Source organism: Ceratotherium simum, chromosome 12, assembly GCF_057802395.1.
Source record: "Ceratotherium simum simum isolate JZ-2026a chromosome 12, ASM5780239v1, whole genome shotgun sequence".
NCBI classification, from domain to species: Eukaryota; Metazoa; Chordata; class Mammalia; order Perissodactyla; family Rhinocerotidae; genus Ceratotherium; species Ceratotherium simum.
The window spans coordinates 72,672,843-72,700,745 of NC_141911.1; the positions used below are offsets into that span (position 1 = coordinate 72,672,843).

Here is a 27,903-nt window from a genome sequence, read left to right on the forward strand (position 1 = left end):
CGGCTCCTCCGGGCGGCCGCGCTCCTCCGGGCGGCAGGGGGCGCCGGCGCACACAGTCCTCCAATGGCAGCGGCTCCTCCGGGCGGCAGGGGGCGCCGGCGCACACAGTCCTCCAATGGCAGCGGCTCCTCCGGGCGGCCGCGCTCCTCCGGGCGGCAGGGGGCGCCGGCGCGCATCCCCGTCGCCATGCTCGCGCTGCTGCGGCTGCTGCGGCCACGGCGCCCCGCCGCCCGCCCGCCGGCCCCCGCGCTGTTGGGCCCCGCGCTCCGGGCCCCGCGCCGCGCCATGGCGGGCTACGGCACGGAGGAGCGCGGCCGGCCGGGGGAGCCGGGGTACCGCCTCTTCTTCAGTGAGTACGGGGCTCCTCCCTGCGTCCCCCCCCCGTCCGTCCGGCCTCGGGCCGCTCCGGGGCCGCGCCGTCCGGCTCGGGACGGAGTGTCGTGCGGGGCCGTGCGCTGGGGCCGCCCTCGTACCTCGCCGCCCCCGCCGCCCGGGCGGGTCCGTGCGGTGAGGCCCCTCCCCCGGGTCCCTGGGGCGCCCCGCCGGCCGGAGATCCCAGCGGCCCTGGCTCTGTCCCCGGCGGGCGACCTGCGCCCTCTGCCCGGCGCCCGAGACCCGGAGCGCCCGCGGGGCGCCCCCGCCCCCCTCCCCGGGGACAGCCCCGCCCGCCCGGTCACCCCGCCCCTCCGCCCAGGGGACGCAGGCCCGCCCTTCATCCCCCAGGACGTCGTCTGCGCCGCCGGGTGCGTCGGGCGCGGTTCGCTGTGACTAGCCCGCCGCAAGTGAAGTCCTGTCCGCTCAGGGCGGGAGGCGGCAGACGAGGGGAAGCGGCCGTGCTGGGCTCGTGGGCGACGCTTGGAGGACAGGCGGGCGGCGGGGGGCGGCGTTGGGAGGCAGGGGCCGCGGCCCCTCGGGAGCTGGAGGCCGGGCGGCGGCCGGCGGCCTGTGCCCCGCGGGGCTGGGGCGGCCGGGCGCGCTGGGTGAGCGGGGCGCCGCCGCCCGCCGTGCGCTCCGGCGGAGTCTGCGTGTGGGCCGGGCCGCGGCTGGAGCCCCCGCGGAGAAAGACGTGAGCGCGGCACCGCTCGCGCAGCAGTCGCTCCGCGCTGGCGCCGGAGCCATGCCCCGCGTGTCCGCAGGCCGAGTCGGGAGCGCCGGTGCGGTGGCAGGGAGACGTGTTCCAGCCTCTCTGCAGGGGGCCTGACTGCCGGTCGGAGGAAACAGAATGGACTCATGTCGTGCTTCCTCCCTTAGTCGCCGTGGAGCTTGGTAGAAACCGTATTGGAGTGCGACTGGGTGACGGCGGGAGAGAGCATCCTGGTGGGGTGCTCAGGCCCCCCGGGGCCAGCCCTGGCCCCGTTAGTGACTTTCTCTGTGGCTTTGAGGGGTCATCTAACCTCTGTCCCTCATTTTGTGACACCAGGGAAAGGCGATTGGACTGGATGACGTCCAGGCTGTGCCTAGTTGATCCCCGGCGTGTTGTTAGGTTTCCTTTAAACATTCGGGATCTGGGAAATTCTGATGTAAAGTGACTTCTTCCACACTGTTGAACCCCAGAGCCCCAATTCTCGGAACATTTGTTAACGTCTTAGCGACCCTCGAGTTTCATGGCATTCAGTTTGGGAAGCGCTGGATGAGATGATTCTAAAGCTTCCAGAAGCAAGTGTGTCTCGGAAATTGTTCTAGATTAATCGTCAGACACTTAGGTTGTAGGCCTGGCTTGACTGTCTTGGGTGTCACTTGACGTCCCTTAGCTCCATTTCTCCATCTCTAAAATGAGGACAGCAGAAGTAATTTTGTAGAATTGCTAGGGCAGTTAAATGAGACAGTGTGTACAGATATCAGTAGATAATCTTTGGCCATATAGTAGACATTTAATATATGTTATTTGTTTTTCCCGTTTTACTTGAAGACATAAGACCAAAATTCTTTTTGTTACCGTCTGTGGAGGGGAAAAACAATGGCATATGGATACAATTGAATATTTTGAATATGTCACAATTAATAATTCCTAGGTCTCAGAGTTTTAATGGGTACTGCCCTTCAGTCTTTGGATTAATTGTGAAGTCATGATGAAGTTACAGCTGTTTACATGGGACCAAAGATGCAGCACTGCATGTCAGTATTCCTTTGATAACCTGCATGTTTTTGTTATCTTTTGTTAATAACTTGAAAAATCACTATTTTCGTTTTTTAAACTTTTCTCAAAGGATGAGGAGAAGCAGTGCTTTTCATACTTGGGATTTTGTTAGTGTGGGGTAGGCGGCTGGTAGTGGCAGAGAAACGTAGAGAGCTGGTGCTGTGGATAATTCAAGTTGCTTTCATTTAGCGTGAGAATGGATCATGCGGTTCTTTACCAATGAATGTGTTTGATCATTTATAGTAAGCATGTGCTCATGTTGAAATTACTACAGGTTTTCTAAGTACATCTGAGGAGTAGGTGGAATCTGCCATTGAATGACCTATATGTTTGGACCTAATAAAATTTCCTGTGAATAATCCACAAAATATGTTGTCTTAAATATGAGTTCCTGTAACTTTTTTTGGTAGGTTGGCCCATATCATAGAACTGGAATTGACACAACAGAATGTAATGGCTATTGTGTGAATGTAGAAAAGCTATTTATATTCATTTGGTTTTCATCGTTGTTAAAGCTTCCAGTAAGAATCTCTGTAAATGTAGTGTGTAATGGTACGTTGGTACTTGGAGTACATGGAGCTATTTGGTGTATATATATATAATCAGATATAGTTTTCACATTCTATTAAATTTTCTCACATGGTAATACAAGTAATAAACTTTCATCCTGGTACAACTTGCTGTTGTGAGAAACACCCTCCATATGTGTGGATTCCACATCCGAGGATTCAGCCAACTGTGGACCTTGTATGTACTACTGTGTTTACGATCTGCGGGTGGTTGAATCCGAGGATGCAGAACCTGTGGGTACAGAAGGCTGACTAAAGGCCTTGAGCATCCACGGATTTTGGTATCCACGCAGGGGGCGGGGAGGGGTCCTGGAACCAGTCCCCCGCAGATCAGGGACGACTGTATAGATAACTTACAAAATGGTGGGGTAAGTCCCCTTTCAGTCCAGCTGAAGGACAAGTTTTGACACTGTGGCGGTATCCAGTGCATACAGATGGGCCTGATAGAATTCATGAGGTTATGCCAAGGGAGGCAGTCTGATTTTTGACAGGAGCAGGGTGACTACAATTGTTTATCGTACTCCTGATAAATATCCTATTAAAGTGATAGTAAGTGAATAAAAAAGGATAATCCTAAAACAACAAATAAAAAGTCATCAGAGCTGGAGATTTCAAAATATAAAAGATGAAGAACAGCTGAAGTTGTGGGTATTGGTGAAGCAGCGTGGAGGACGTCCCAGCTGGAGTATGTGTGCCGAGGGGCCTGGCTACTTTAGGAAGAAGCTGAGCCGCATGGCAGAACCTAGAGGGGTTGTGGACGTGTTGGTGTCAGGAGAGAGGGTGAGTGTGGGACGTGGAGGTTAGCACTGGGGTCAAGTTACGTTTTGTGCTGGAATCACACACGGCGGTTTACTGTGCAGGCAGGGGCTTGAGGGACGGGTTAGTTCCCTCTGTGGAAACTGAAGATGTTGGAGGGGAGTAGGAGAGCCTGATGTTGCTGCCCCAGCAGAGCTCTGCGTCCTGGCGTTCAGGAGCCCCCAGGGTGCCACCACACGTCTCCACGGAACCCGGCCCTTCCACAAGCCTGTGTGTTCCCGCGCACGCATCAGTCTCTTGTTCTTCAGGGTAAACCAGATCGTCAGGGATCACCTTCAGCAGGCTTGTCACCGCGCTCTCCTAGACTGCGTTTGTCAAGGCTGCCTGGGACCTCCGTGCAGCAAATGGAATCATCAGTTTTAAGTTCTCATCTCACAGGAGTTCCCAGCAGTACTTTCTGCAGTCGATCACTTTCTCTTCCTTGAAACACTTTTTTCCCTTTTGCCTCTGGAACAACACTCTCTCTTATCCTGTTTTGTTCGCTTCTCCTTTGCTGGATCTTTCTTGTATTTCTGAACTCTAACCTTGACATGACCTGGGGCTCAGTCCTTTGCCTGCTTCTCTATCTGTTCTCTCTGGGCAGGGGTTGTAAAGGGTCACGTAGTACATAAATAGGCTTTGTGGGCCCTGTGGTCTCCGTCACAGCTGCGTGGCTCTGCCCTTGTCGCGCAAGAGCAGCCAGAGAGAGAACATATGGGTGTCTCTGCTCCAGCAAAACTTTCTTTACAAGAATAAAAACGGGCTGTGGGCTGTACTGGGCCCAGCGCCAGAGTTTGCTGGCTGTTGTGATCGCTGTAGGTGATCCTGTCCCACAGCTTTAGATTCATACCGTCTGTGCCTCCCACCTTGGTAACATTAGCCACAGTCTCTTCTTGAACTCAAAATTTGCATGTCCGGCTTTCCACCTGTATCCCTGCTTGAAGGTCTAAGAAGCATCTTAGGGTTAACACGTATAAAACAGAACCCACTCCTCCAGCTGCCTGTCCTCACGTCTACACAGTAACCTTGGGATCATTCTTGCTGCCCCTGTACTGTTACCCCCCATCTAGTTCATTGGTCGCTCCCCTCAGCTCTGCTTTTGGAATGTATCCAGACAGTCCCTTCTCTGCATGTCCGCCTTGCTGCTTCACCATCTTCTTCCGCTTGACCAACTGAGTGGCCTCCATATTCTTCGCTCTGCTTCCCCGCTGTCCCCTGTAGCCTGCTTTCCACACAGAACTCACCTAGATCCTTTTCATATGTAATCAGATCACGTCCAAGCTCTGCTCAGAACCCCAGTGGCTTTCCATTTGGCTCAAAATGAATTTTCAGTACCTACTGTAGTGTACAGGGTCCTGTGTGACCTGGTGCTGGGCTTCCTCTGAATTCGTCTTACGCTCTTCCCTCGGCTCGTCGTGCTCCAGGCGTCCTGGCCTCCGTGCTGTTTCTCAGATGGACCGTGCGTGTGCTTGCCTCGGCACCTCTGTGCTTGCTCTGTCTGCCGTGTTCCTCCCTGGATGTCTGCTTGACCCGCTAACTCACTTCACTGAGGTCTGTGCCGAAATGTTGCCTGTCAGAGGGGTCGTCCCTGACCTTTCAATGTAAGACGTTACCCCCTTCCATTATGCACTCTTTTCTCACCCTGTTTGTTTTCCTGTGTGGTTTTGTTGCACCTGATACAGTATACACACATTCATATGCATTGCTTTTTCTACCCCCTACTAGGATATGTTTCCTAAGAGCTGAGAATTTGTATACCTAGTACCCAAAACAGTGGTTGGTATGAAATATTTACTGCATGAATGAATGAATTTAATGAAACCTTATAAGTTAAATAGAAAAAAAAAAAAGAATTATAAATTAAATAGGAAAAAAAGAAAAAGGAAAAGAAAGAAGAGAGCTTGAATTTTAAAAGATGGGTGTCCTCTGAGATTTTAAAAGCTATTGCACACATTAAAAAGTAAGAAGAGGCTATGAAAAAAAGGCAGTTAAAGAAAAAGAACTCTTGGAAATTAAAATGTGACTGTCAACACAAGGAACTCAACAGAAGGTGTAGTGGGTCAAATGGTGTTCTGTTGTTTTAGCCACCAGGTTTGTGCTAATTTGTTATGGTAGTCCTAGAAAACTGAGGCAGAAAAGTTAGAATATGAGGTAAAGAAATCTACCATAAAATAGTATAAAATGTCAGTGAGACAGAAGAAAAGAGGTAGAAAGAAGAAACCTGGAGATTTTATCTAGAAAGTCCAACATTTGAGAATATGAGTTCCAGAAGGAAAGAACTGACAAAATGGAGAAGAAATTATCCAAGGGATAATAGAAGAGATCTAAGAATTTAAGGACTCAAGTGTTCTGAGTCCCAGACACGCTATTGTGAAATCTCAGAAAACTGAGGCTGTACGGAAGATCCTGAAAGTCTTGGGGCAGGGGCAGGGAGGGAGGAGAACAGGGCACCTGCACGGGCGGGAATCAGACTGGGTCTGACTTACAGCAACACTGAACGCTCGAGACTGGAGCGATGCCTTCAAAATTCTGAGAGAATCGTCTCCTCCTGGAATTCTCCGCCCAGGCAGCCAGTAACCCCGGGTGAAGACTGAATCGAGACATTTCAGACATTTAAGGACTGGGGAAGTCTACGTCACCTGTGCAGCTTTGCTTACAGAACACAGGTTAGGGATGTGATCCTGCAAGACAAGTCAGTCAACAAAAACAGATGAACGCATGGCCTCCAGAGACAGACCTCCGCTGGGGGCCTAAGCAGCGGAGGTTTCGGACGCCAGGAGAGCATCCCGTCTGGATGGCAGCTGGAGGATAGAGATCCCACAGGAGCTGTTGGGTAAAGAGAATTCCATAGTTCTGTTTTTTTGAGGAAGATGGGCCCTGAGCTAACACCTGCCAGTCCTCCTCTTTTTTTGCTGAGGAAGACTGGCCCTGGGCTAACATCCGTGCCCATCTTCCTCTACTTTATATGGGACGCCGCTACAGCATGGCTTGACAAGTGGTGCGTCGGTGCGCGCTGGGATCCGAACTGGCGAACCCTGGGCAGCTGCAGTGGAGCACTCACACTTAACCACTTGCACCACTGGGCCGGCCCGTACATTTCCTTTTGACATACCTCCAGCCTTTTGTTTTTGGGGCAGTTGGTTGATTTATGTGATTTCAGGATGCTCCAGGTTCATCTTGTATTTTCTTTGCCCCAGCCATGGAACCAGCCCTTTCTTCAAGAAGCCCTAGTTCTTGTTATTGGAGATTGGCATTTAGAAACCGAGATTTGGGGGCTGGGTGTACTTGTTGCTATTCGGATGTCAAACCAGTCCTTGTTTTATTTTGTTAAAAGTTTATTAAAGACTAAATTTGGAGATTATGCCAAAGAGGTAGCGGGCCAGAAATAAAACATACCCTGACTTAGGAAATTACAAAGTGAACATTTCTGTGGCTGTATTAAGCCCAGCTTTTGGAAACACATGCATTCCAATGAAAGTGCATATTGGGTCATTGTATTTGTTTAAATAATATATACTTTTAAAAGTATTTAAAATATACATGTCAGTATGCAATCGAAGATAAGATAGTGTCTGTTATTGAAGTTTGCTTTTCTTTTAAGCTCACCTTGATATTAGCACCCTTATCACTGTGAATGGAAATAAATGATGTGTTTCTGTTTTTCGATTGAGTAGGGCTGCAGACCTTTGTTCACGTGGGTTTAGGTGGAGATTGGGAGGTCTGTGGTTAGGTTTCTTCTCAGGAAATTCACATCGGTTTCTGTCCAGTTCCCTTATTAATGAGTCTCTTTTGAAAAGTGAGATTTTTTCATATTTAGAGTTTTAGTCTATTTTAGACATTTTCTGCTTTGGATCTTTTAAGCCACAAGGATGAGAAATGATTTCAGCAACCCAAAGATGGTTTATTGCTATGTATTTCTCTTTGGTCTTTAGGTTGGAGCAAGTTTTACAAGTTGAATTAAACTTTAAATTGGGAGTTAAAGTTAATTTTGAAAAAACTTAAAAATTTTTTTTAAAGTTTGCAAGTGGATAAAGGTGTAATTGCGCTAAAGAACAGGATAGTCTGTTGATTTAATCCGTTTTTTTTTTTGTTCTCTTTGCAGAGAATGTGGCTGGTCACTACGTCTCCCCCTTTCATGATATTCCTCTGAAAGTGGACTCTACGGAGGTATTGTTTTAACTTGTTTTGGGGATGAAAGTATGTACTTCTACTATCACCATAAAATGCTTTTTGGAAGCATCTTGAAAGGAAAGAATGTGGTTGGAAGTCAAGAAAGTCAACGGAGTTATTATAACAGGATTGTCAGCCTCTTCGGGGATTAGAATTTGTATGAGATTCTCCCAGGAGGACTTGGGGAGAAAGCGGGGAGTGAGCCATAAAGCTGAGAACTTGATAGGAAATAAAGATCTAAGGGTAAGAGTTTAGGAGGTTAACAAGAGGCTTATTTTTAGTGATAATGACGTAGTTCATATTGGTGGATTATTTTCTGTTTGCTAGCTGCCATGTGAACAGATGCCATTTTCTTTAATTCTTGTGAGTTGCTATTATTATCTCCAAGGACACTGAAGCCGAAAACATTCTATTGACTTGTCTGAGGTCACCAGCTGTTAAGTGCCAGCACCAAGTGTTGAACTAGCATCTGCCCGCAGAGTGCGCTTCTTAACCACCCTACCAAACAGATGCTAGACAAGTCAAGTGGGAAAAGTGGTGGGCTTTGCAGAGCTGTTCTCTTAGACCCTCAAGTTGCTTGACAGATAAAGGGTGGAAAGGATGTAAGTGAGGTGGGGGATCTGCTGCCACAGGTGGAGCCGAGGGGGCCCAGAGTCACCGGGCGTGCAAGGGCTCTGCTGACTAGTTGGCAGGATGGTGTAACAGGCAGGAGGTATTAGTAATCCTCACCAAGTGGGAAGGCTTTCCTTAAAATCTGAGTAATTAATTGGTTTATTTCATTACCAAGTTTATTATGGGGCACAACTGTTAGGAAAATAACTAGGACTACATTCCAGCTCAAGATTGTATGGGGCTGGTTAGTGGGGTCGGGTTTCTGCAACTGTGGGGAGATCAGTGTAGGGGCAGAGGCCAGGGAAGAAGGGGAGAGCTCGGTGCAGGCGTGGTTTGGCCTTGCTGTCCCCTCAGGGCCAGTGCCGGGCATCCCTCTAGGCTGTGGAGCGCTGAGCAGGGTCTGTGCTGCCTGCCGAGGACGGGGCTGTCAGTCACCAACTGTGGCCTCGGGAGGAAGGGTGATGGAGACTGACTGAGTGCTCCGTGCTCGAGCTGCATCTCCCTGCCTTTCTAGGCTCCTCTCCTTACCCTTGTCTTATGATGAGGTTGAGTTCCTGCCTGTGGTCACAGATCCAGTCTGTTGTGGAGGTGGGCTCTGAACGCAGCTGCTGGAGCCCCAGAGCTCGTCCTCCGAACTGCCCTGTGCAGTCCCTCTAGCTTGTTGCTTGTAAGGAGTGTTCAGCGGGAGGATGGGGGCTGTAGTCCAGAGAGAGAAGGAGACCAGAGAGAGGGCAGAGAGGACTCCATGTTACGGTGTGTGCCTCTGTGAGAGTGTGTGTCCGTGTGTGTGTTGTTCTGGCTGGTGAACTGTCCAACCAGAATATCTCACGTCTCCCAACACCTCTCCTTGTTTTTGGCCGAAAGTGCGTGCATTCATTCATTCATTTGTTCATTAAGTTATTCATTCAATAAATAATCCTTGCATGCTCATTATGAGCCAGACAGCATTCCAGGCACTAGGGATGCAGTGGGGAGTGAGATGGATGGAGACAGACAAGCAGAAAAGAAACAAGTCAGTCAGATAATGGTAAGCGCCGTAAAACTAGAGCAGGGGAGTGAAGGGAGCAGTGACTGGTGGGTGCTGCTTCATGACAGAATCTGTGTGCCTGGTACAGTGATAGTAATAGTTTGGGGATCCAGTAGTAGGTCGGGGTGGAGGTGGAACAAAGAGTGGGCTAGAATCGTCCAGGGGGCGTGTAATTCTGCCTAAGGAGGAGGGGTTTGGGGAATTGTGAGGCTTGGGTTGGGCAAGGATGAGGACAGGGCTGGACGAAATGTAACGGTACGCCAGGGACTCCTGGCCTGTGGAGCTCGGTGCACACGGGGGTCGTGTGGGTAGGTTTCTCTGTCCTCAGCCATAATGATTAGAACGGTCGCACTTTGTACTTTGGGGTGTGTTATTTTAGGAGCAGGGCCGACTTGGCGTAATCCTTTTCTGTTTTGTTTCCTTCATTAGTATTGTTTTGGTGCTTCAAAGTTAGGTATAACGTGTGAGCACTTGTGAACGGCATAAGTTTTCTTCCCCACCCGCCGCATCCTCAGTTTTAATGTGCAAGGGCTCTGTGGGCGTAGCGGTGACCCCGGTGTGGCGTCCGCATGCGGGAGCGCAGCGCTGCCTTCATGGCCTGTCAGTCACGCTCCCGGGAGCTTCGTTTCCATAATGAAAGGACTGTTTTCAGAGTAATCACTGGAAACTGCCTGTCTTTCCTTACAGACTGAGCAGGGCCTTTGCTTAGTTAACAGCTGGGAAATGTACTTGAGAGAGATGTAGCTTTTCTGATGACTTATCTTATGCAATGCTCTGATGCTTGTGCCTGGGGGCGCAGATGCTGAGGAGATGGCTGGTGTCTGGGGGCTCTGTTGAGTCGGTCTGGACACCTCTGTCCTGGAGTGTCTCTACAGTGGGCATAGCGTCATTGCCTTACTGTGCGGCTGTATTCTTTATGAACTATTACAGTCGTAAATGCCGTCTTTTCTCTTAGAGGAAAACGGCGTTCCTACAAAGAAATCACGAGACGATGACTATGAGGTATATCTAAAGGTTTTTACTGTTGTGAGTTGCCTTATTGGCTGTTACAGACCTTGATGATAGTTTGCACTTCTGAGGTGCTTCTCAGTTTTTCGCCCTGCAAGACTTCTGTGTGCATTCTGCGTGTTTTTCTTCTTCTAGTATCTCTGTAAGGCAGTTAGGGGTGATATTACCATTTCACTTTTTTTCTTTTGGTAAAACATATGTAACATAAAATTTACCATTTTATTTATTTCACGCTTTTTAAAAATGTCCAGTTCAGTGGCATTAAGTACTTGCACATGTTGTGCAACCATCACCACTGTCCATCTCCAGAACTTTTCCATCTCCCCAAACTGAAACTTTGTCCCATTAAACACTGACTCCCCATCCCCCTCCCCCAGCCCCTGGCACCCACTGTTCTGCTTTCTGATGAACCCGACTTTTCCACGTACCTCCTTACCATTTCATTTTATAAGCGAAAAACCGGAGAGAATCAGGAAATGAACCCAGATTTTAGTAGCAAGTTATTTATCATGTAGATGGTCTAAAGTAAACGTACTTTGTGAAAATTGGTCAGTTTATCATCTTTTTATTATAAGAGAAAAGATAGTTTGAGAAGCTATTTCAGAATCCAGGAACAAGCCTTTTGGGGGTAGAGGAGAAGAAAAAAAATAGTTTACCAACCATAAGTCTGTTCTAAACATATCTTTGAAATATGTGACTGTCAAACCTTTAATAGTTCTTGACCAAGGACCAGACCATTTGATTGATGTCTGTCATCCCATCTCTGCTGTCAATGCCTCTTCATCCTGCTGATGCCAGCAGCTTTCCTGCCACCCTCCTCAGCCTTGTTCTCTCTTCCCAACCTTATTTCCATCTCTTCTCTACTGCAGCTGAAACTTATGACTCCAGCCTTTGACTCTACCTTCAGACAAGCTCTGGGGGCTGTTTCATGCCTGCCACCTTTGCCTGCCGTCTTGTGTTTTCCTAAACTGATGTTTGTCAGAATGATCCTTAAAACCACCTACACTGGAACCACTTACTTAAGCCCTTGTTAAAGGTTCATAGTCCTGCCCTCATTCCACATCTACTCAGCCAGAATCTCTGCTTGATGGGGCTGGTTAATCCGCATGTTTAACAGCGTCCCAGGGCACCCTGTCCACACTGAAGTTTGAGAGCCACGACCCCAGATGTTGGGTGAATAGACGTTCAGGGGTTCAAGGCTTTGTAGATTCCTAGAGACTCTGTGTATTAACCTGGAAATGGTTGTTTTAGTGGGAAAAATGTATTCTGAATTCATATAGCCAACTTAAAATTTAATTCTTAGGACGTGCCTGATTTGAGTTTGATTTTTTTTTTTTATTCTCTTTCATTTCCCCCACCCACCAGCCCCTGGCAACCACTTTTCTACTCTGTGTTTCTCTGAGTTTGGCTTTTTTTTTTTTTAAGATTACACGTGTAAGCGAGATCATACAGTATTTGTCTTTCTTTGTTTCACTTAGCTTAATGTCCTCAAGGTCCATCCATGTTGTCACAAATGGCAGAATTTTTCTTTCTCATGGCTGAATAATATTCCAGTATTCCATATATACACACACACACACACACCACTTCTTCTTTATCCATTCATCCACTGGCGGACACTCAGGTTATTTCCATATCTTGGCTATTGTGAATAATGCTGCAGTGAACTTGGGAGTGCAGATATCGCTTCAATATCCTGTTTTCACTTCCTTTGGATAAATACTCAGAAGTGGAATTGCTGGAACATATGGTAGCTCTATTTTTAATTCTTTGAGGAACCTCCATACTGTTTTCCATAGTGTCTGCACCACTTTACATTCCCACCAACAATGCATGAGGGTTCCCTTTTCTCCACGTCCTCACCAGCACTTATTTCTTGACTTTTTGAGAATAGCCATTCTAACAGGTGTGAGGTGCTATCTCACTGTGGTTTTTTTTTTTTTTTTTTGTGAGGAGATCAGCCCTGTGCTAACATCCGCCAATCCTCCTCTTTTTTTGCTGAGGAAGACGGCCCTGGGCTAACATCTGTGCCCATCTTCCTCCACTTTATATGGGACGCCGCCACAGCACGGCTTGCCAAGCAGTGCGTCGGTGCGCGCCCGGGATCCGAACCAGCGAACCCCGGGCCGCCGCAGCGGAGCGCGCGCACTTAACCGCTTGCGCCACCGGGCCGGCCCCTCACTGTGGTTTTGATTTGCATTTCCTGGCGATTGGTGATGTTGAGCATCTTTTCATGGACCTGTTGGCCATCCGTATGTCTTTGAAAAATGTGTATTCAGATTTTCTGCCCATTTTTTAATTGCATTGTTTTTTTGCTATTGAGTTGTATGAGTTCCTTATATATTTTAGATATTAATCCCTTATCAGATATATGATTTGCAAATATTTTCTCCCATTCAGTAGGTTGCCTTTTCATTTGTTGATGGTTTCCTTTGCTGTGCAGAAGCTTAGTTTGATGTAGTCCCACGTGTTTATTTTTGCTTTTGTCGTCTTTGCTTTTGGTGTAAGATCCAAGGTTTATTTGATGTTTTAAGACTTAGAAAGAGGAAATAAGGGTGATTTCCTCCAGTTTTTTCTCCGAGTATGTAAAATTTACTGACTGCTTTTTCGTATCTTGTTAGTTTTTCTTTTTGATCTCTGACATAAAAATAGAAGGGAAAAATGGAGAGAAAGAGAAGAAGTATAGGAGGCCCACACCCAGCTTTCTGAATTGAAACATGTCTCTTGTGTCTTTGTGACTGTTTAATGAATTTCAGCAGATCATTGTTGGTTTATAATTAACACTAATTCTAGGATAACCAGACTAACATTGGCTTTAAAAAATTACAGGTCATGTACATTTTAGCTGGAGAGAAGAAAAGCTGTCTGGAAGTGCGCGCTGAGTGATCAGGAACAAGTGATGGGTAGAGTGTGGTTTGCAGGCTTAAAATTCAAACCGCATGTATTGTTCTTTTGGCTTGATTCAAGGCTCTGTGAGGGGTTTTGGTAGGTGTCGTTGTGGAACACGATTGTCAACAGCCTGGTCTTCTCTGTCTCCTCTGAGTATTCGTCTGTGTGCTCTTGTTCTCTTAGAGCCGGGCTTTAGGGATGAATAAATTATGGGAACGTCTGCCATTTACGTAGGCTTTTCTTTTTAATGGCTACTGCAGACATAGTTAAACAGGTGCTGGGGCACCTCATGACAGAGCGTGGAAAATGGAGCATAACAGCAGGCCTGTGTGTGGAGCTGCTGAGACCGTGTGAGACAAGCTTCTAAAGAGCAGTTGTTGAGAATTCATCCTCGGCTTTGCTCTTTGTCTCGTTAGGGGTGTGCAGTTTTGTCGTTGGTAAACTTTAGTCTTATCTAGAAAAACTAAAAACCATCATTACTTTTGTGACTCAATTTATGTTTATATTTAATTTATGTAAATAGCATTCTTTGAATTAATAGCATTCACGTTTCACTAAGAAAGCCCCAGATATTGTTTATGATGCTTTAAACTCAGCTCTGGCTGCATATGAAAATTGCTTGGAGAGCTTTTAAAAACAAGCAGTGCCCTGGCTCCACCTCAGAATGATTGAATTCAAATATGTGGGATGTGGGGCTCTAGGAGTCTTTTTTTTCTTTAATTGTTTAAAGCTCTCCAGGTGATTTTGAGGTGTGCATGATTGAGAATAAGTATATTTAATCACTGCTTATCAAATGATCTGTGGTGAAGGACTAGTTTTTTGTTTTTTTCCTAACCTATTGTAAACTGATACTTCAAAAGAATACAGTCAAAATGACTTACTAGAAAAGTGTAATTCAAGTTCCAAATTTTATTCTTTTTTTTTTTTTTCTGGTGAGGAAGATCGGCCCTGAGCTAACATCTGCCAATCCTCCTCTTTTTGCTGAGGAACACTGGCCTTGGGCTAACATCCATGCGCATCTTCCTCCACTTTATATGTGACGCTGCCACAGCACGGCTTGGCAAGTGGTGCGTCGGTGTGTGCCCGGGATCCGAACCAGTGAACCCCGGGCCGCTGCAGCGGAGCGAGCGCACTTAACTGCTTGTGCCACCGGGCCGGCCCCCAAATTTTATTATTAGGCTCAACAGACATAAGAATTACTCTGTCAAATTGCTATAAATGTCTGTAAATGAACCAGTAATAGCCAGCTTGCAGATCAGCCCTGGTCCCTGACCGCATTTGCAGTAGCACCTGTAAACTGTTGCTCTGCCCTGGTAAGCTGTTACTTACTGATGTCTAATGGCACGCAGGTCAACTCCAACCTTTAAGACTTTCTTTTCGTAAGGCCAAAACTGTAGGCATTTATATACTTACATTCCTAATTACTGTAGGAAATTATTTTTACTCACCATTGAGCTAGGGTCTCCTTTGTTTTAAGCACTCTGCAAAGTTCAGAAATGATAAAAGGAAGCCCTGGTCCTTTTGTACCTTCGGAGAACCAGAGAGCACTGGATAGGTGAGCTAGGTTTAGAAAGGCGTTGGTCCGACTCTGCAAGCTTTATAGCTACCTCATAATTTTCTCTGTATTTTCATTTAAATTATATGATTGATCTTCATAACAGCCCCGTGTGTTCAGTCGGACAGAGATTATCTCACTTACCTTACAGGCTGGAAGACAGACATTCAGCTCACATGGTGGACCCAGTCTCTCCTGATTTAGTTGGAAAATAAAAATTGAAACAAGTTCCTGACTCCATTGTAGCTCTGTCACTACACGGCAAAGGTATTTCCAGAAACGTAGCAGCTTCTGACACTGCAGTGGTGGCCAAGAGACATGGTGGTGTAAATTCTGCTGTGTTGTAGACAAATTCTTCTCTAATTTTTTAGTAGAAATTTAAGGCATAGGCAGATGTATGATGCAGACTCTGAACATTTTTTGTGGGAAAAAAACTAAAGCATTCTTGTACAGGAAATAAGTGAAAAAATAAAGGATAGGTAAAATTTTTTTAATTTTCTGTCTTTGTTTTTTCTTTTAACTGCAGAATTTGTTTAATATGGTTGTAGAAGTACCTCGGTGGACAAATGCTAAGATGGAGGTATGGATATATTCTGTGACTATCAAGTGGAAATGATAATTAATAATAATATGAAAACTTTATTTCAAGTTGTTTGCCATAATATTTTAAATTTGAGATGGTTGATAAACTCCTGTATAGTGAAACATTCTTGTGAACTTACTTTGAATCTAATTTCAAAAAGCAAAATATTTAAAGCTGAATTTACACTTTAAGGAGAATGGTTTCCGTTTTTGCCTCTCTAGTTTGTGACACACGTATTTACTTAATTTTCCTTGACGACTCCGTCCTTTAAAGTGACAAATATTTTCAAGGTTTATTAAATAGAATCTGAGATGTATTTTGTTCATAGACACAACGGAAACATGTTTATTTGGGGCTGAGGGCAATTTTAGTTTCTAAGGACTTTATTCTCCTTTAGATTTTTCTCTACCAGGAATGAAAGCATTTTCCCGGCCAGCTGTTGATGTATGAGCACTATCTGAGAGCATCTGCTGTTCCCCTGGTTAGCTTTTTTTAATCTTTTCCATGAGACATGAACCTATCAAGAACTTCCCTTCTGCTTTTTGAAATTTTATTGTTCCATCTTCTTAGGTAGGATTCCTTATAGTTCTGAGTGAAATTTAATTTATGGTCCTTAGCTTGTTTAGTTATTTAAGCCTTGTCTGACAACTTTGGATGTGGTGGCAAGTACTATTGCAAGTGTTTTTTTTTTTTTAATTTTATTTATTTATTTATTTTCCCCCGAAGCCCTAGTAGATAGTTGTATGTCATAGCTGCACATCCTTCTAGTTGCTGTATGTGGGACACGGCCTCAGCATGGCTGGAGAAGCGGTGCATCGCTGCACGCCCGGGGTCCAAACCCAGGCCACCAGCAGCGGAGGGCGTGCACTTAACCGCTAAGCCACAGGGCCGGCCCTATTGCAAGTATTTAAATTAAGGATTGTTATGTAGGTGTATATTTTTCAGAATTTATATTTGGAGAATTGTCAGTAATTTCACCAGGTCCTGGTAGTATCTTTTTGTTTATATTTTAATAGGAAAGAGTAAAGATACTAGACTCTTCTTTTGGTCTTATTCAGGTGTAATGGTTTGTCACCTGGCTGTGCTCCACCCCATAGGTACAGGACCAAGAATCTGAGATTCTACCTGATTTAAGCAGCATTGGTTCATTCAAACATGACTTCAGTTATTTTTTGTTTACTTTATAGGATAGATTTTTTGTCTTTTTGCATGGCAATTTGGATAAGTTTGATAGAAAGGTAGCTTCGAGATGAAACCACTTGGTGAAAATCTGTGAGGTAACTTTATCATCACGAGATTGATGGTAAAAAAAAGCCCAAGGTTAGTAACAAAAAGCAATTTGATGAATCTTTATCTTCTTGCCGTTTCAATCATTTTATTATTTGTGTTAGAAATAATGAGTGCATTAGTAATAGAGTGCCTAAATATTTCATCTGTTTCCTTTCTGCATGGTTTTTCTTACACAGTACTGTAAATTAGAAATAAGAGCTGGCTTAATCTATTTTAAAGTATCTTTGATCAGTAAGTTGGAATATGAATATTTAGTCTGATAATAGCAGATTTTAAAAATGCTGTTTGAATATAGGATTACTCATTTCTCATCACCCCCCTTTCTTCTGTCATCTGCTTAGATTGCCACGAAGGAGCCGTTGAACCCCATTAAACCAGATTTAAAAGACGGCAGGCCGCGCTACGTGGCGAATATCTTTCCTCACAAGGGTTATATATGGAATTACGGCGCCCTCCCTCAGGTAACATTTTTGTTAAAATGGTAAAACTTCTCCGTCTTCTGAAAAAATTGCCTTGTAAATCCTGTGAACTACTTGAATTTAAATTGGTTCTGAGGACATGTCAGTTTGAGAGATTTGTACATTTAAAATTTTTCAAGTTTTATTGTATCAATAAATTCTTTTTAAACGACATATGTGTCTGTGCTCAGGTTCTTGGAGTTAGGCATTTAGAACACTCACATCTGGCCTTTTGAACACATTTCTTTTTCTTGGTTTGGCTAGTAAGAGTCAGTGCAGAATGTTTTATCTGCTTTATCTACTATCATTTCTTGAATGTACATTCATACATGATAGCAGGGATTTTATTGTTTAAACTTTAACAGATGAAGCTTTTAAATTATATACTTTTTTCAGAGCTCACTATGAATTGCGTTAGGGACTTCATTGTTCTCTGTTGTGAATTTACGCTGTCGGTGGGAGCAGTGAGGGCAAGGAGAACCGGGCCTTGGCGACGGGCAGCCGCGCTCCTGTCGGAGTCGCCGCTGTTGGCTGCCCCTCCTTCTTGTCCCTGTTTGTTTTCTTCTCGTGTCCCTCACTGTGGGCACTGGAAGTGGTCGCTCCTTCCAGGTTATTCAGAGAGGAACACTCAGAATACGCCGAATCCAAAGTTAGGTTTTGGGGAAAGAGAGAAGCATCTGCCTTCATGTTTATAAAAGCCATTCGACCATCCACCTATCTGGATATTTCATTTTTGTATTTTTATTTTATTAATTTTAATATTTTGCATGAAATTCCAAGATGCTTTTGGGGAAATATCTGAGAAAAAAGGGGTCTGTCTTTATCCAACTCAAAAAAACAGCTGCCCATGTAGACTAAACATTCACAGGAAAAGAAAAAATGTGTTTTCTAAAGAGTCCAGCTGCCTTTGCTGCATGAGAGCACCATGCGGATACATTGCTGTGAAACAGGCGCTTCTGAAATGACAGGCTGAGAGTGAGGAGGTCTGCTCCAGGGGCGCCAGGTAGACGTTTTGTGGACCTGCAGGGAAAGGGTGAAAGCATTCTGTTAAGCTTAGGGGATACTGTCTGTAGGAGAAGATATGTGGATGAGGGGAGGCCAAGGAAGCCACTGAATTAGAGACAGACAGAGACGTGTAAAGTAAAGGAGGCAGGGGATAAACTCAAGTTCACCTATTTATTTCATTAAACATTTACTAAGGCTTTGTGTGCTAGGCAGTGTATTAGGTGTTGGGTGTACAAAGAAAAATGAGATATAAATACGAGATCGAGGCAGCATCACGAGTGACTAAGAATGTGGGTTTTGGAGCCAGATTGCCACTTCTAGTACTGTGACTTGGGCAGTCCCTGTGTCCTGTGCCTCGCCGTCTTCGTCTGTGAAGTGGAGATGATAGAGCTCCTGCTGTGTGTGGTGGTGCTGAGGCTACACGAGTTACTGCGCGTCCGTCTCAGCACAGCGCCTCCTGGAGAGTGAGCTCGATACCACTGCCACTGGTGCTGTGATTGTTAGGAGGTCTTCCCTCTGAGGACTTTAGTCTCGTGGGGGTGACCAGCAGCTAGACTGGTGGTTACAGTGGAGCCTAACGGGTGCTCCTAACCTGTCTACTCATTCTGAGCTTTTGTAGTTTATCTATTTCAAGTCCTGACAAATTTTTGTCCTCCTCTGGATGTCTGAATTTTCAGGGTGTTCTTATCTGCTGTTATATTGTTTGTTAGATGCAGGAGTTCTCCTTTAGTTAAACAGAATTAGACTGCAGCAGCATCTTAGTGCGCCCTGCCTTCACTATTGCCTCCCGAAGTTCCATGCTCCACCCAGCATCCAAAATGCCATCATGGAAGCAGAAACCTGCTAACGTGTTGCCCATATGAGAACCTTACTAGATGGTTCAATAGCCACTGCCATTCAGCACTGCTAAGAGGGTAAGAGAAGATCCTGCCAAGCCTCCCTAGCCCTGCGTCGTCTGTCCGCTCCCTTCCCTGGCCCCGCCCGCAGCATCCGTCCTTCCACTGCGCCAACTTCCTCAGTGTCCGTTTCCCTGTTGCCTCACAGAGCTGCTCCTTCATTCAGTGCACACTTCTGAGTGCCTGGTGTTCGCCAGACAGGCCCTAAGTACTGGAGGTCAAGTAGTGAGAAAAGTGACAGATTCCTCTGGGACTTTTATTCTGGGCAGAGAGACAGACCAGGAAAAATAAGCATATACAGTGCATAGTTTGTCAGATGGTGGTGAGTGTGTTGGAGAGAAATAGAGCAGGAGTGGGGCTGGGTGTGTTGGGGGTGTTGGGGTCAGGTGGGGAGAAGGCCTCTGCGAGAAGGTGCTGCCTGAGCGAAGACCTAGAGGAAGTGAGGGGACCAGTGGTGTGGACGACATCTGGGGAGCCCACCAGAGACGGTGAGTACAGAGGGCCCAGGGTGGAAGAGTGCCTACCATGTTTGCTAACAGACAGGAGGGCAGTGTGGCCAGAATGGCGGTGAGGAAGAGGAACAGACCTGTGTTCTCTCTGCCTCTTCTTACCAGGGGTCTTGGCTATTTTTTAAACCCAAGCTGCTCTTGTAGTGTGTGTCTGTGTGAGTGTGTGTGTTAGTCTTCAGCAGGAGAGTGTACTGTAGACTGCATAGAAGTTATTTACCAAACAAAATAACTAAATCGATTAATGTTTACAGCAAGTTGAAATTAGGCCAGTTGTTTGTGGGAAGGATAGTTGTGCCTAATGTCTTTTTGCTTTGTAGTTGCTGATAAGGCAGAATGAGCCTGTTAAAGTGAAAGCCGCCCAGCTCCTGTTTATGTGTGTTTTTTTTTTTTGGTGAGGAAGATCAGCCCTGAGCTAACATCCGATGCCAATCCTCCTCTTTTTGCTGAGGAAGATTGACCCTGGGCTAACATCCGTGCCCATCTTCCTCCAATTTATATGGGACGCCGCCACAGCATGGCTTGATGAGTGGTGCCTCGGTGCGCGCCGGGATCCGAACCTGCGAACCCTCGGGCCGCCGAAGCAGAGTGCATCCACTTAACCGCTACACTGCTGGGCTGGCCCCCCGTTTACATTTTTGGCCTCTCTCCAGCGCCTCCCCGTCCTCCTCCTGCTTCCTCGCTCCCACACGGGCCTGCTCGCATTCGATTCCTCTGCTCCTCCAGGCACGTCCGCCAAGGCCCTCACGCTCACCGTGTCCTGCAGCTTGGAACTGTCTCCTGATGTGCACACGGCTCACCTTAAATGTGTGCTCCCAGTCACCGTCTTCACGATGTCTGCCCCGCGCATCCTGTATGGCTTGAACCCGGCCTCCTGTATCCCATTCTGCCTTCTGTGCTTTATTTTCCCTTTTCCATGACACCTCCCAACTTCCAACATGCTGTATAATTTAGGTGTTTATCATGTTTGTTGTTCACTTACTCCAGCTAGAATGCCGGCTCCGTGAGGGTGGAGAGTCTGTCTGCCTGGTTCTCGGATGTCTTCCACCTGCCCGGCTTACTGCCTGGCACAGAGTGGGTGATCCATAGTATTTGTGGGATGAGTAAGTTCACGAATGCGCTGCGTGTGTGGTGTTTGTTTCATAGGCGTGTGTGGGTATTGGATTTTGCTGTTCTCTTACCTTCTGTCTTGTAGCAGCAGAAAATTAGTTCAGAGAAATTACCAAGCCAGCCATGCCTGAGGAACTTGGAAGCAGCAGAATTCCATTCAAGTAGCAGTCTCTCCCCTGAGCTGGTGATCCTCAGGGTGCCGTCCTTCAGACCTTCGCTGTCTGGATGGTTTACCCTTGATATCTTCTCCTGCACTAGCAGACGTGCCTTCCTCAAAGTCTGAGTTTGGCCTGTGCAAAAATCCTCTTTGTCTGTCTTCCCGCAGTTGTTCAGATTTCACACATCTAATGGGTCATTCAAGGGTTCTCTCTTTCTGAGTGAATGTTTAGAAGACCCGTCTGAATAATGGTAAAGGACTAGAGTCACTAGATTCAAGACTTCTTCAGTCTTAATGTGACGTCGTTGAGTTTATTGTTTTGAACTTCACCATGAGTTTGGGTCATTGACCCAGGTCATGTAGTACACGTATTAGCTTTTAACCTGGGGCCAGTGACTGAGGCTCTCGGGCCTGTTCATCTGTGTCGTCAAACCACTTACCCCACAAGGTCACTGTGAGTGCTGAGTGGGGTGATCAGTGTGTGGGGCCCCGTAGTGAGTTCTCAGTGGTGACACTGTCACTACTGATGTCAGCTGCTGGTGGTGAAGCAGCGGTTGAGGTGTTTGCTCCAGACTGGAGCTGGCAGAGTCCAGGCGGAGGCTGAGCAGACCCCACCTCCGCCCACGTGGTGGTGGGAGTCCCCATCAGTCAGGAGTGGCTCTCGGGGCACGGGGTGCACGGCTCTGTGTATGTCAGTGGTTTTTCAGGACCTGAGGACCAGCGTGTGGTGACTGCAGACATAATGGCTGATACTTAGGATTCTAAGGCAGTGATCTCAGATGCCTGCATGAGGATGGGTAGGATTTGATTTGGGCTGGATCAATAATCTGTGTGTTCTGATTTATTTATTTTCATGGCCTTATAGCTGTCCTTTGTGTAAGTTTAACATTATTTATATTCCTCTTGATAGGTTGTTTTTTGGTCTGCTTTTCTTGGGTCCATGCAAAAATTTTCTGTATATGTAGTGTACAGGTCTGTACTCCTGGGTCTGTAGCTGTGAGTCAGACGGCTAGATTTTGAGTTACACCCCATGTGACTTGACTGGTATCCCAGATTGTTCACAAAAGAAGTTGTGACATATGCACTCCTACCAGTAGTCTCTGGGTTCCAGGTGACTTACATCCCTCCTGGTGTTTGGCATTATCAGATTTTTAGGTTTCTGAAATGGTGTCTCGTTCTGGTTTTAATTTGTATTTCTCTCATCAAACTGGTTACCTTTTCTTACATTTGTAAGTCTCCCCGTGTCCTCTTCTTTGAATTTCCTGTTCCTGTCTTCGCCCATTTTGTATTGGGTTGCCCTTTTTTTTATTTAGTTGTAGAAGTTAGTTCTAAATTCTGGGGGAAATAAATATGAAGCTTTGGAATTGCCTCTTCTGGGTATTTCTTTTCCAGCCTGACTTTACTTTCCAGTTGCTTCTCTGCCTAGTTATGCACTTGAAGCTCCACAAGAGGGCGTAGTCAGAGTTTTTAATTTGTCACGATTTCCTCTCCTGGTGATTGCTTGAAATGATACTATGTTTTCAAGTTAAGTTAGAAGTCATTTAGTATGAATCTCTTTTTGTAGTAAAAACAGAGGCCTATAGATACAAAGTATTAAAGGCAGGGCTGGAAGTAGAAAGAACCAGCCTGGTGTTTTGCTGGAGAGGGAGATCATGAAGAACTGGCCCTAAAATGACTTTATGTAGCTTAAGAGTTTTGCAATTACATGCTTATTTCCTCAACAGAAGGAACTAAATTGATGGGTGGTATTGACAGTGGGGTTCTGAGGGGAACGTAGACCGACCAACCAACCAGCCAACCAGCAGAAACACCACCAACACCAAGCGGAGCACACCTTCTGTGAAGATGGTTTCTGTCTCAATACAAGGAGAGACTTGCTTACAATTCCCGCTGATCAGAACGGGCTGTCACCTCATGAATCTGGGAGTGTCCTCCCCCCCTGGTGGCAGTCATGCAGGTGGTGAGTGACCAAGACAGTCACAGAACTCAGGCTAGTTTGTGTCTACCACTGTCTCAGTTAAGCCACTCTTCTGACAGCTGGGGAAACTGTGGTCTGGATGTTTCAGCCAGGGTGGTTCGTGGCTGAAGTAGGACTAAGTCTGGATCTCCTCCCTGAGGCCAGAGTGACTTCTCACCCACCACACTTGCCCCTCTGCATGGGAGGTTTGGGAGACGATGCCCGCGTCGGGAGGGAGGCCCTCTCAGATGTTTCCATTCTGCTTCTGGGTGCTCTGATTCTGGTTAGACCTCAGTCTCATCTTGGTCTCTCCAGCACGTTAGGATTAATTTTATGGCATTTGTGACAAATGCTGTTCCAGTTATTTACATAACATTTTTCAGGGCTTGACTGTGTCCTGTTCATCTCTGTCCTCACTCCTGGCCTAGAGACGGTGCTCCACAAATCCTGGCTCTGTGCATGGATCCTGGTGGGAGGTGACAGAAAACAAGAAGCAGTGAGGGGACACTAGGACAGAACAGAACTGCAAGGAAGGTTTTAAGGAGATGCTGAGAGTAAGAGGTGGTGTTTAAAAGAAGAGACCCACGAGATAGACTAAAGGTGGTTTCTGAAGGTAATGGCCATTCAGTTGCTCTGGCTGTTGCAATTTGGGCATCATAGCAGAAGGGTTAATAGCATGAGTTCTAATCCTGTTGCCACTGCTTAGGAACTGTGAGCTGGGGCACGTTTAAACTCTGTGCTGCAGTTTACTAATCTGTGAAACGAGGTTGATAGTGGTACGTTCCTTCGAGGGTGGATGTGGGTGTGTGTCACCTAGCAAGCATCTCTCACCTATAGCCAGTTGGTAAGGTTAACAATTATGTTTATTCTTCTTATATTTTATTAGTAATATTGGGGTAGTGAAGTGTTGTTGGACTTGGTTTACTGATTTTTTTTTTGATAGGGTGGGTCAGTTTATTCCTAAATATACTATAATTAAGACTAGAAGGAAAACACTGGAGTTTATCCAGGGTTAGCTGTAGATGAATCCATTTTTAGTTATTTATATAAAAGTAGAGGAGCCAAGCTTGGATAACCTGAAGTTCTAGATAACAATCTTGAGATGACACAGGCTCTGCACATGTTATACTGTAAATCTAAGGAACTTCTCAGTTCCATTTAAATTCAGGTGATTATGAAGCTTTTTGGGGAGGATGGTGTGTAGGGGATATTGAAACTTGATAACAAATGTCTGTTATGCTGTCCATTTATAAAAATCCCCATGTATGTATTCTGTAGCCAACAGGGTATGTAATGTTTTCAGTAAACTAAAGAGTTGACATCTTCTCATGTGTTTGTCAAGGTCTTGAGATTTGATGGCAAAGGTAAAGATTTTTTAAATGGAATGAAATTGATTTTTCTCTTCTTTGGTGGATGCTGTCTTTAGTTTATGAAGGGAAAACTGGGTTTCTTCTAGTAGAAGTCACTTAAAGAATAGGAAGTTTATTTTCAAATGCGGAAAGCCAGACCAAAGTGCAGTTACCATGTAAAGGAAGTGGTGAGTGGTGGCAGCAGGTTTAGGCGGGCAGGGGGGCAAGGGCACAGACTATGGGAGCGTCGAACCAGAGCGCCAGTGAGCCTGAGTGTAGACGCTGACTAAACTTGGAGGAGGTGTGTGTTTGGAAGTTCCACCCACTTTCAGATGTGATCATGCAGACAAAGGAGAGCCAGATGGGAGGACACACTCTAAATCTGTTCTAGTTATGATGATGCTTGGGGCAGGACTGGCCTGTTGGCACTGAGTCCACGTAATTTCTGAGCATTTCCCTTTGGCTTATGTCTGTCTATGGAACTTCATGATCGTGTGGAAAGATTAAGATATGTTATAGCGAGCATTAACCTATGTTTCTCCCCCATCCCTTTTTTTTAGACTTGGGAAGATCCCTGTCGAAGAGAAGAGAGCACAGACTGCTGTGGAGACAATGATCCTATTGATGTTTGTGAAATAGGCTCCAAGGTTTGTTTTATAGATGTGTTATTCTAATGTGTGTTCTGGTTTATTCATGCCACAGAATTTCAGTTCTCCTCGGAAGGCACCAGTTCTTCAGCTCTTTGAGTTCTAGCCCATGGATCCCTGGTGTCAGTCCCTGTTTGTATCTTCACTTTCTCCTCTAACGAGGGCTTGGTGAGCTATGGCCACGGCAGGTCAAATCCTGCTCACCACCTGTTTGTATAGATAGCGCAGCTATGCCCATCCATTGACGTCCTGTCTGTGGCTGCCTCTGCACCACGATGGCAGAGTTGAGGAGCGGTGGCAGGGACTGTGCAGTCTGCAAGGTCTAAAGTGTTTACTGTCTCACCTTTCACAGAAGAAGTTAGCTGAGTCCTGTCTTCAGCTCCCTTGCCCATCATCCAGACAGGAAGTTCAAACTGATGAAAGACACCTGGTCCTCTTCTTTCTGTGCTTGCTTCCGGGTTGCCAGGTCCTATAGGGAAAAACAAAACCTACAGTTTCATTGGTTGCTGCCAGCCATAGAATTCTGTGTCTTTGATCAATTCTTTCTTCTATTTTCTGCTGCATTTATTGCTAATATTTGTTGTTCTCTGCACACGTCCAGCTCCTTGCTCTTTATTCTCTCTCCCAGCAGAACATCTTGTGTCTAATTTTGTAGAGCTCCTGCAAACCAGCAGACATGAGCTCCCCCACCTTGTCCCCGTGGACGACCTGTGCCTACAAGTGTTTCTTCCCTTCCCTCTGTGATGTGAGAGTTCTCTTCTTCCCAAGACCAGGGCCTCTGCCGGCTCTCTAGACCCCGTCCCTCCCTGCCTCCTGGGTGACGGCATTTCCTCCTCCCTCCTGTCCTGTGTCTGCAGCTCCTATGTCTTATGGCCCCTCCCACCCGCCTCCTCTCTCTTCCCCTTCACAGGAGGGTGGTGAAGAGTTTGCAGCCTCGTCTCAGCTCCTGCTTCAGGGTGTTGCCATCCCCACTGTTTTAGTGAGGCCGCTCTCACTAAGTCCCTTGTAACTTTCTTTTAGCCAAATCCACAGGCTGTTTCTCAGGTTTTGTCTCACCTGAGTTCACCTGGGCATTTTATGCTGTCAACCGTGTCTTCTTTCTGGAAGCTGTCTCTTGGCCTGCCGGTGACTGATGCCGATATCTTGGATTTTTCTAATTCTCTTCCTTCTTGGTGTCCCCTGCAGGCACCCTGAGTACTGGTCAGCTTGAAGGCTGGGCCCGTGTCCAGCTCCCTCCTCATACAGGAGCTCCCTGGGTCGTCCAGTCCCCAGCACGTGGCTTTGCTCTCAGACTGGTCTCTCCAGCTCAGACGGATACTCTCAGCTGCCGCGTCTGCACCTGGGCGTCTCGCCGGCATCTGCAGCTCTGTGTGTCCTGGACTGAGTCCATTATTTCCTCCCCTCAGCACAGTCAGGCTCAGTGAGCGCGCCTCTCCCCCCCCCCCCCCCCCCGCATGCATTCTTAAGCCGGAAACGGAGGGGTCATCCCTGGTCATTCTTCTCTTCCTCCCATTAATCATGAAATACTGGTTCCGTGTTCTGAAAGGCCTTCCCATCCGTTTCTTCCGTTCTCAGTGCAGCTGGTCTGGTCCCCTGCTGTCTCTGACTTCAATTATTCCTGCTTCTAACCAGTTTCCTCACCGAGTCATATTTTCCTGGCCATCGTTGATTCCAGGCTCTTTTCCGGCTTCACTCTTTTGGCCCCGACCCCTCCTTCTGTTTCCGCTTCTCGCCTTTCACCCCCATTTGCTCACTGCCTCCCGCTGCGCTGGTCTTGGGTTGCTCTGACAAGAGTGTCTGCTCTCGCTCACACGGCCTCGTGCAGCTCTTCCTTCCATGTGGGATGGAGCGTTCTTCCTCCTCCACTCTAGTTCCCCTCCCCTCCCCCGCTGGCCCTCAGACCTCAGCTCAGGCTCACCTCCTCTCCGGAGTCTTCCTTCACCCTCCGTAGCCTGAAGCAGTTGCTCTTTGTTACGTGCTCTGCTCTCAGTTTCGTGGTCTCCGCTCTGAGGACAGGTCACACTGCAGGGTTCATGTCAGGGCCTGGCCCCCAGCCATGCTTCAGTGAAGAAGTTCTAGTCAGGATCAAGTCAGTTCTCTCTGGAAACTCGCGTTAGCACTCCTAGGCTTCCAGAATATTATTTAGTATATAGTTTCCTCTGACTCTGTCGCTTTATTTACTGTATTATTTTGTTGCTCTCTCCTTGTCTTTCTCTTCCTCCTCCTCCTCTTCTTTACCCTCCTCTTAGACTTTCTCTTCTGTCTTTTACTCTTTCTCCTTGCTCTCCCACTTTCTCTCTGTCTTCCCTCCTCATCCTCTCCCCCGCTTCTCTTTCCTCTCCCTCTCTCACTCCTTTCCTGCAGGGGAGACCTCCATCCCACACACATTTCTAGTTTACACACAGGTAGGGACGGTCGGGACCGTCCTGTGCAGCAGCCCTGGCCTCTTCCCACCAGATGCAACAGCAGGTTAACAGGGACCTCAGTCCTACAACTGCAAAGAAATGAATTTAAGTGGATTCTTCCTTAGAACCTTCAGATCAAAGCCCAGCCTGGCCGACACCTTGATTTCAGCCTTGTCAGGCCATAAGCGGAGGATCTAGCCATACTGTGCCTGGACTCCTGACCCGTGGAAGCCGTGAGATACTAAATTTATACTGTTTTAAGCCTTTGGGTTTGGATCAATTACAGGCTGTAAGCAGCTTCGCTCCCCATGGTTTTCTTGTATTGATGGGTCCCGTTGAAGTTTTGCCTCATTCTTCAAATACTGAATCAGCAGAGAGTGTTGTTGTGGGCACTACTTCATTCTGCTCCTGCCAGGCTCCTGAGGCTGATCAGGTGACAAGTGTGAGCGGATGCGTCCGTCTGTAGAAGACCTCTTACGTTCTGATTCATGTGTCCCTTATTTCCTTTGCTCTTGACTTCAGCGAATGAGTAGTGTGGTCCATTTGACCGTTGAGAAACTGAGTCCTAAAACATGATGTGAAGTAGTTTGCCGAAGGTCGCCTCTAGGAATGGTGAGGAAGAATTCAACCTCACATATTTGTGACTTAAAAATCCCATCTTTTGAAATCTTTTCCATAAGTAGCTGGAAAAGTTGGTAAAAACCCTGGTGTGGGTCTGCCTAAAGCCTTGAGGCGCACCCATGTTGTTGTCCCAGAACCTCAACTCACTCTTCAGACG

The 27,903-nt window shown here is 46.7% G+C and overlaps 1 protein-coding gene across 4 annotated transcripts in view; it reads left to right on the forward strand.

The window, feature by feature from the left end:
* Positions 1-235: 235 nt before the first annotated feature.
* PPA2 (inorganic pyrophosphatase 2) overlaps positions 236-27,903 on the forward strand; it is a 79,921-nt gene continuing 52,253 nt past the window's right edge. The window contains exons 1-5 of one of the 4 annotated variants that reach the window (XM_087437787.1): positions 236-349; positions 7,604-7,668; positions 15,289-15,342; positions 16,977-17,096; positions 24,634-24,720. In XM_087437787.1, coding sequence (XP_087293913.1) covers positions 286-349; positions 7,604-7,668; positions 15,289-15,342; positions 16,977-17,096; positions 24,634-24,720 — 390 coding nt within the window. In that variant the 5' untranslated portion in view covers positions 236-285. Of the gene's footprint in view, positions 350-5,994; positions 6,335-7,603; positions 7,669-14,916; positions 15,030-15,288; positions 15,343-16,976; positions 17,097-24,633; positions 24,721-27,903 lie in introns of those variants that run through there. The other 3 variants (XM_087437790.1, XM_087437788.1, XM_087437789.1) reach the window with 3 other exon arrangements.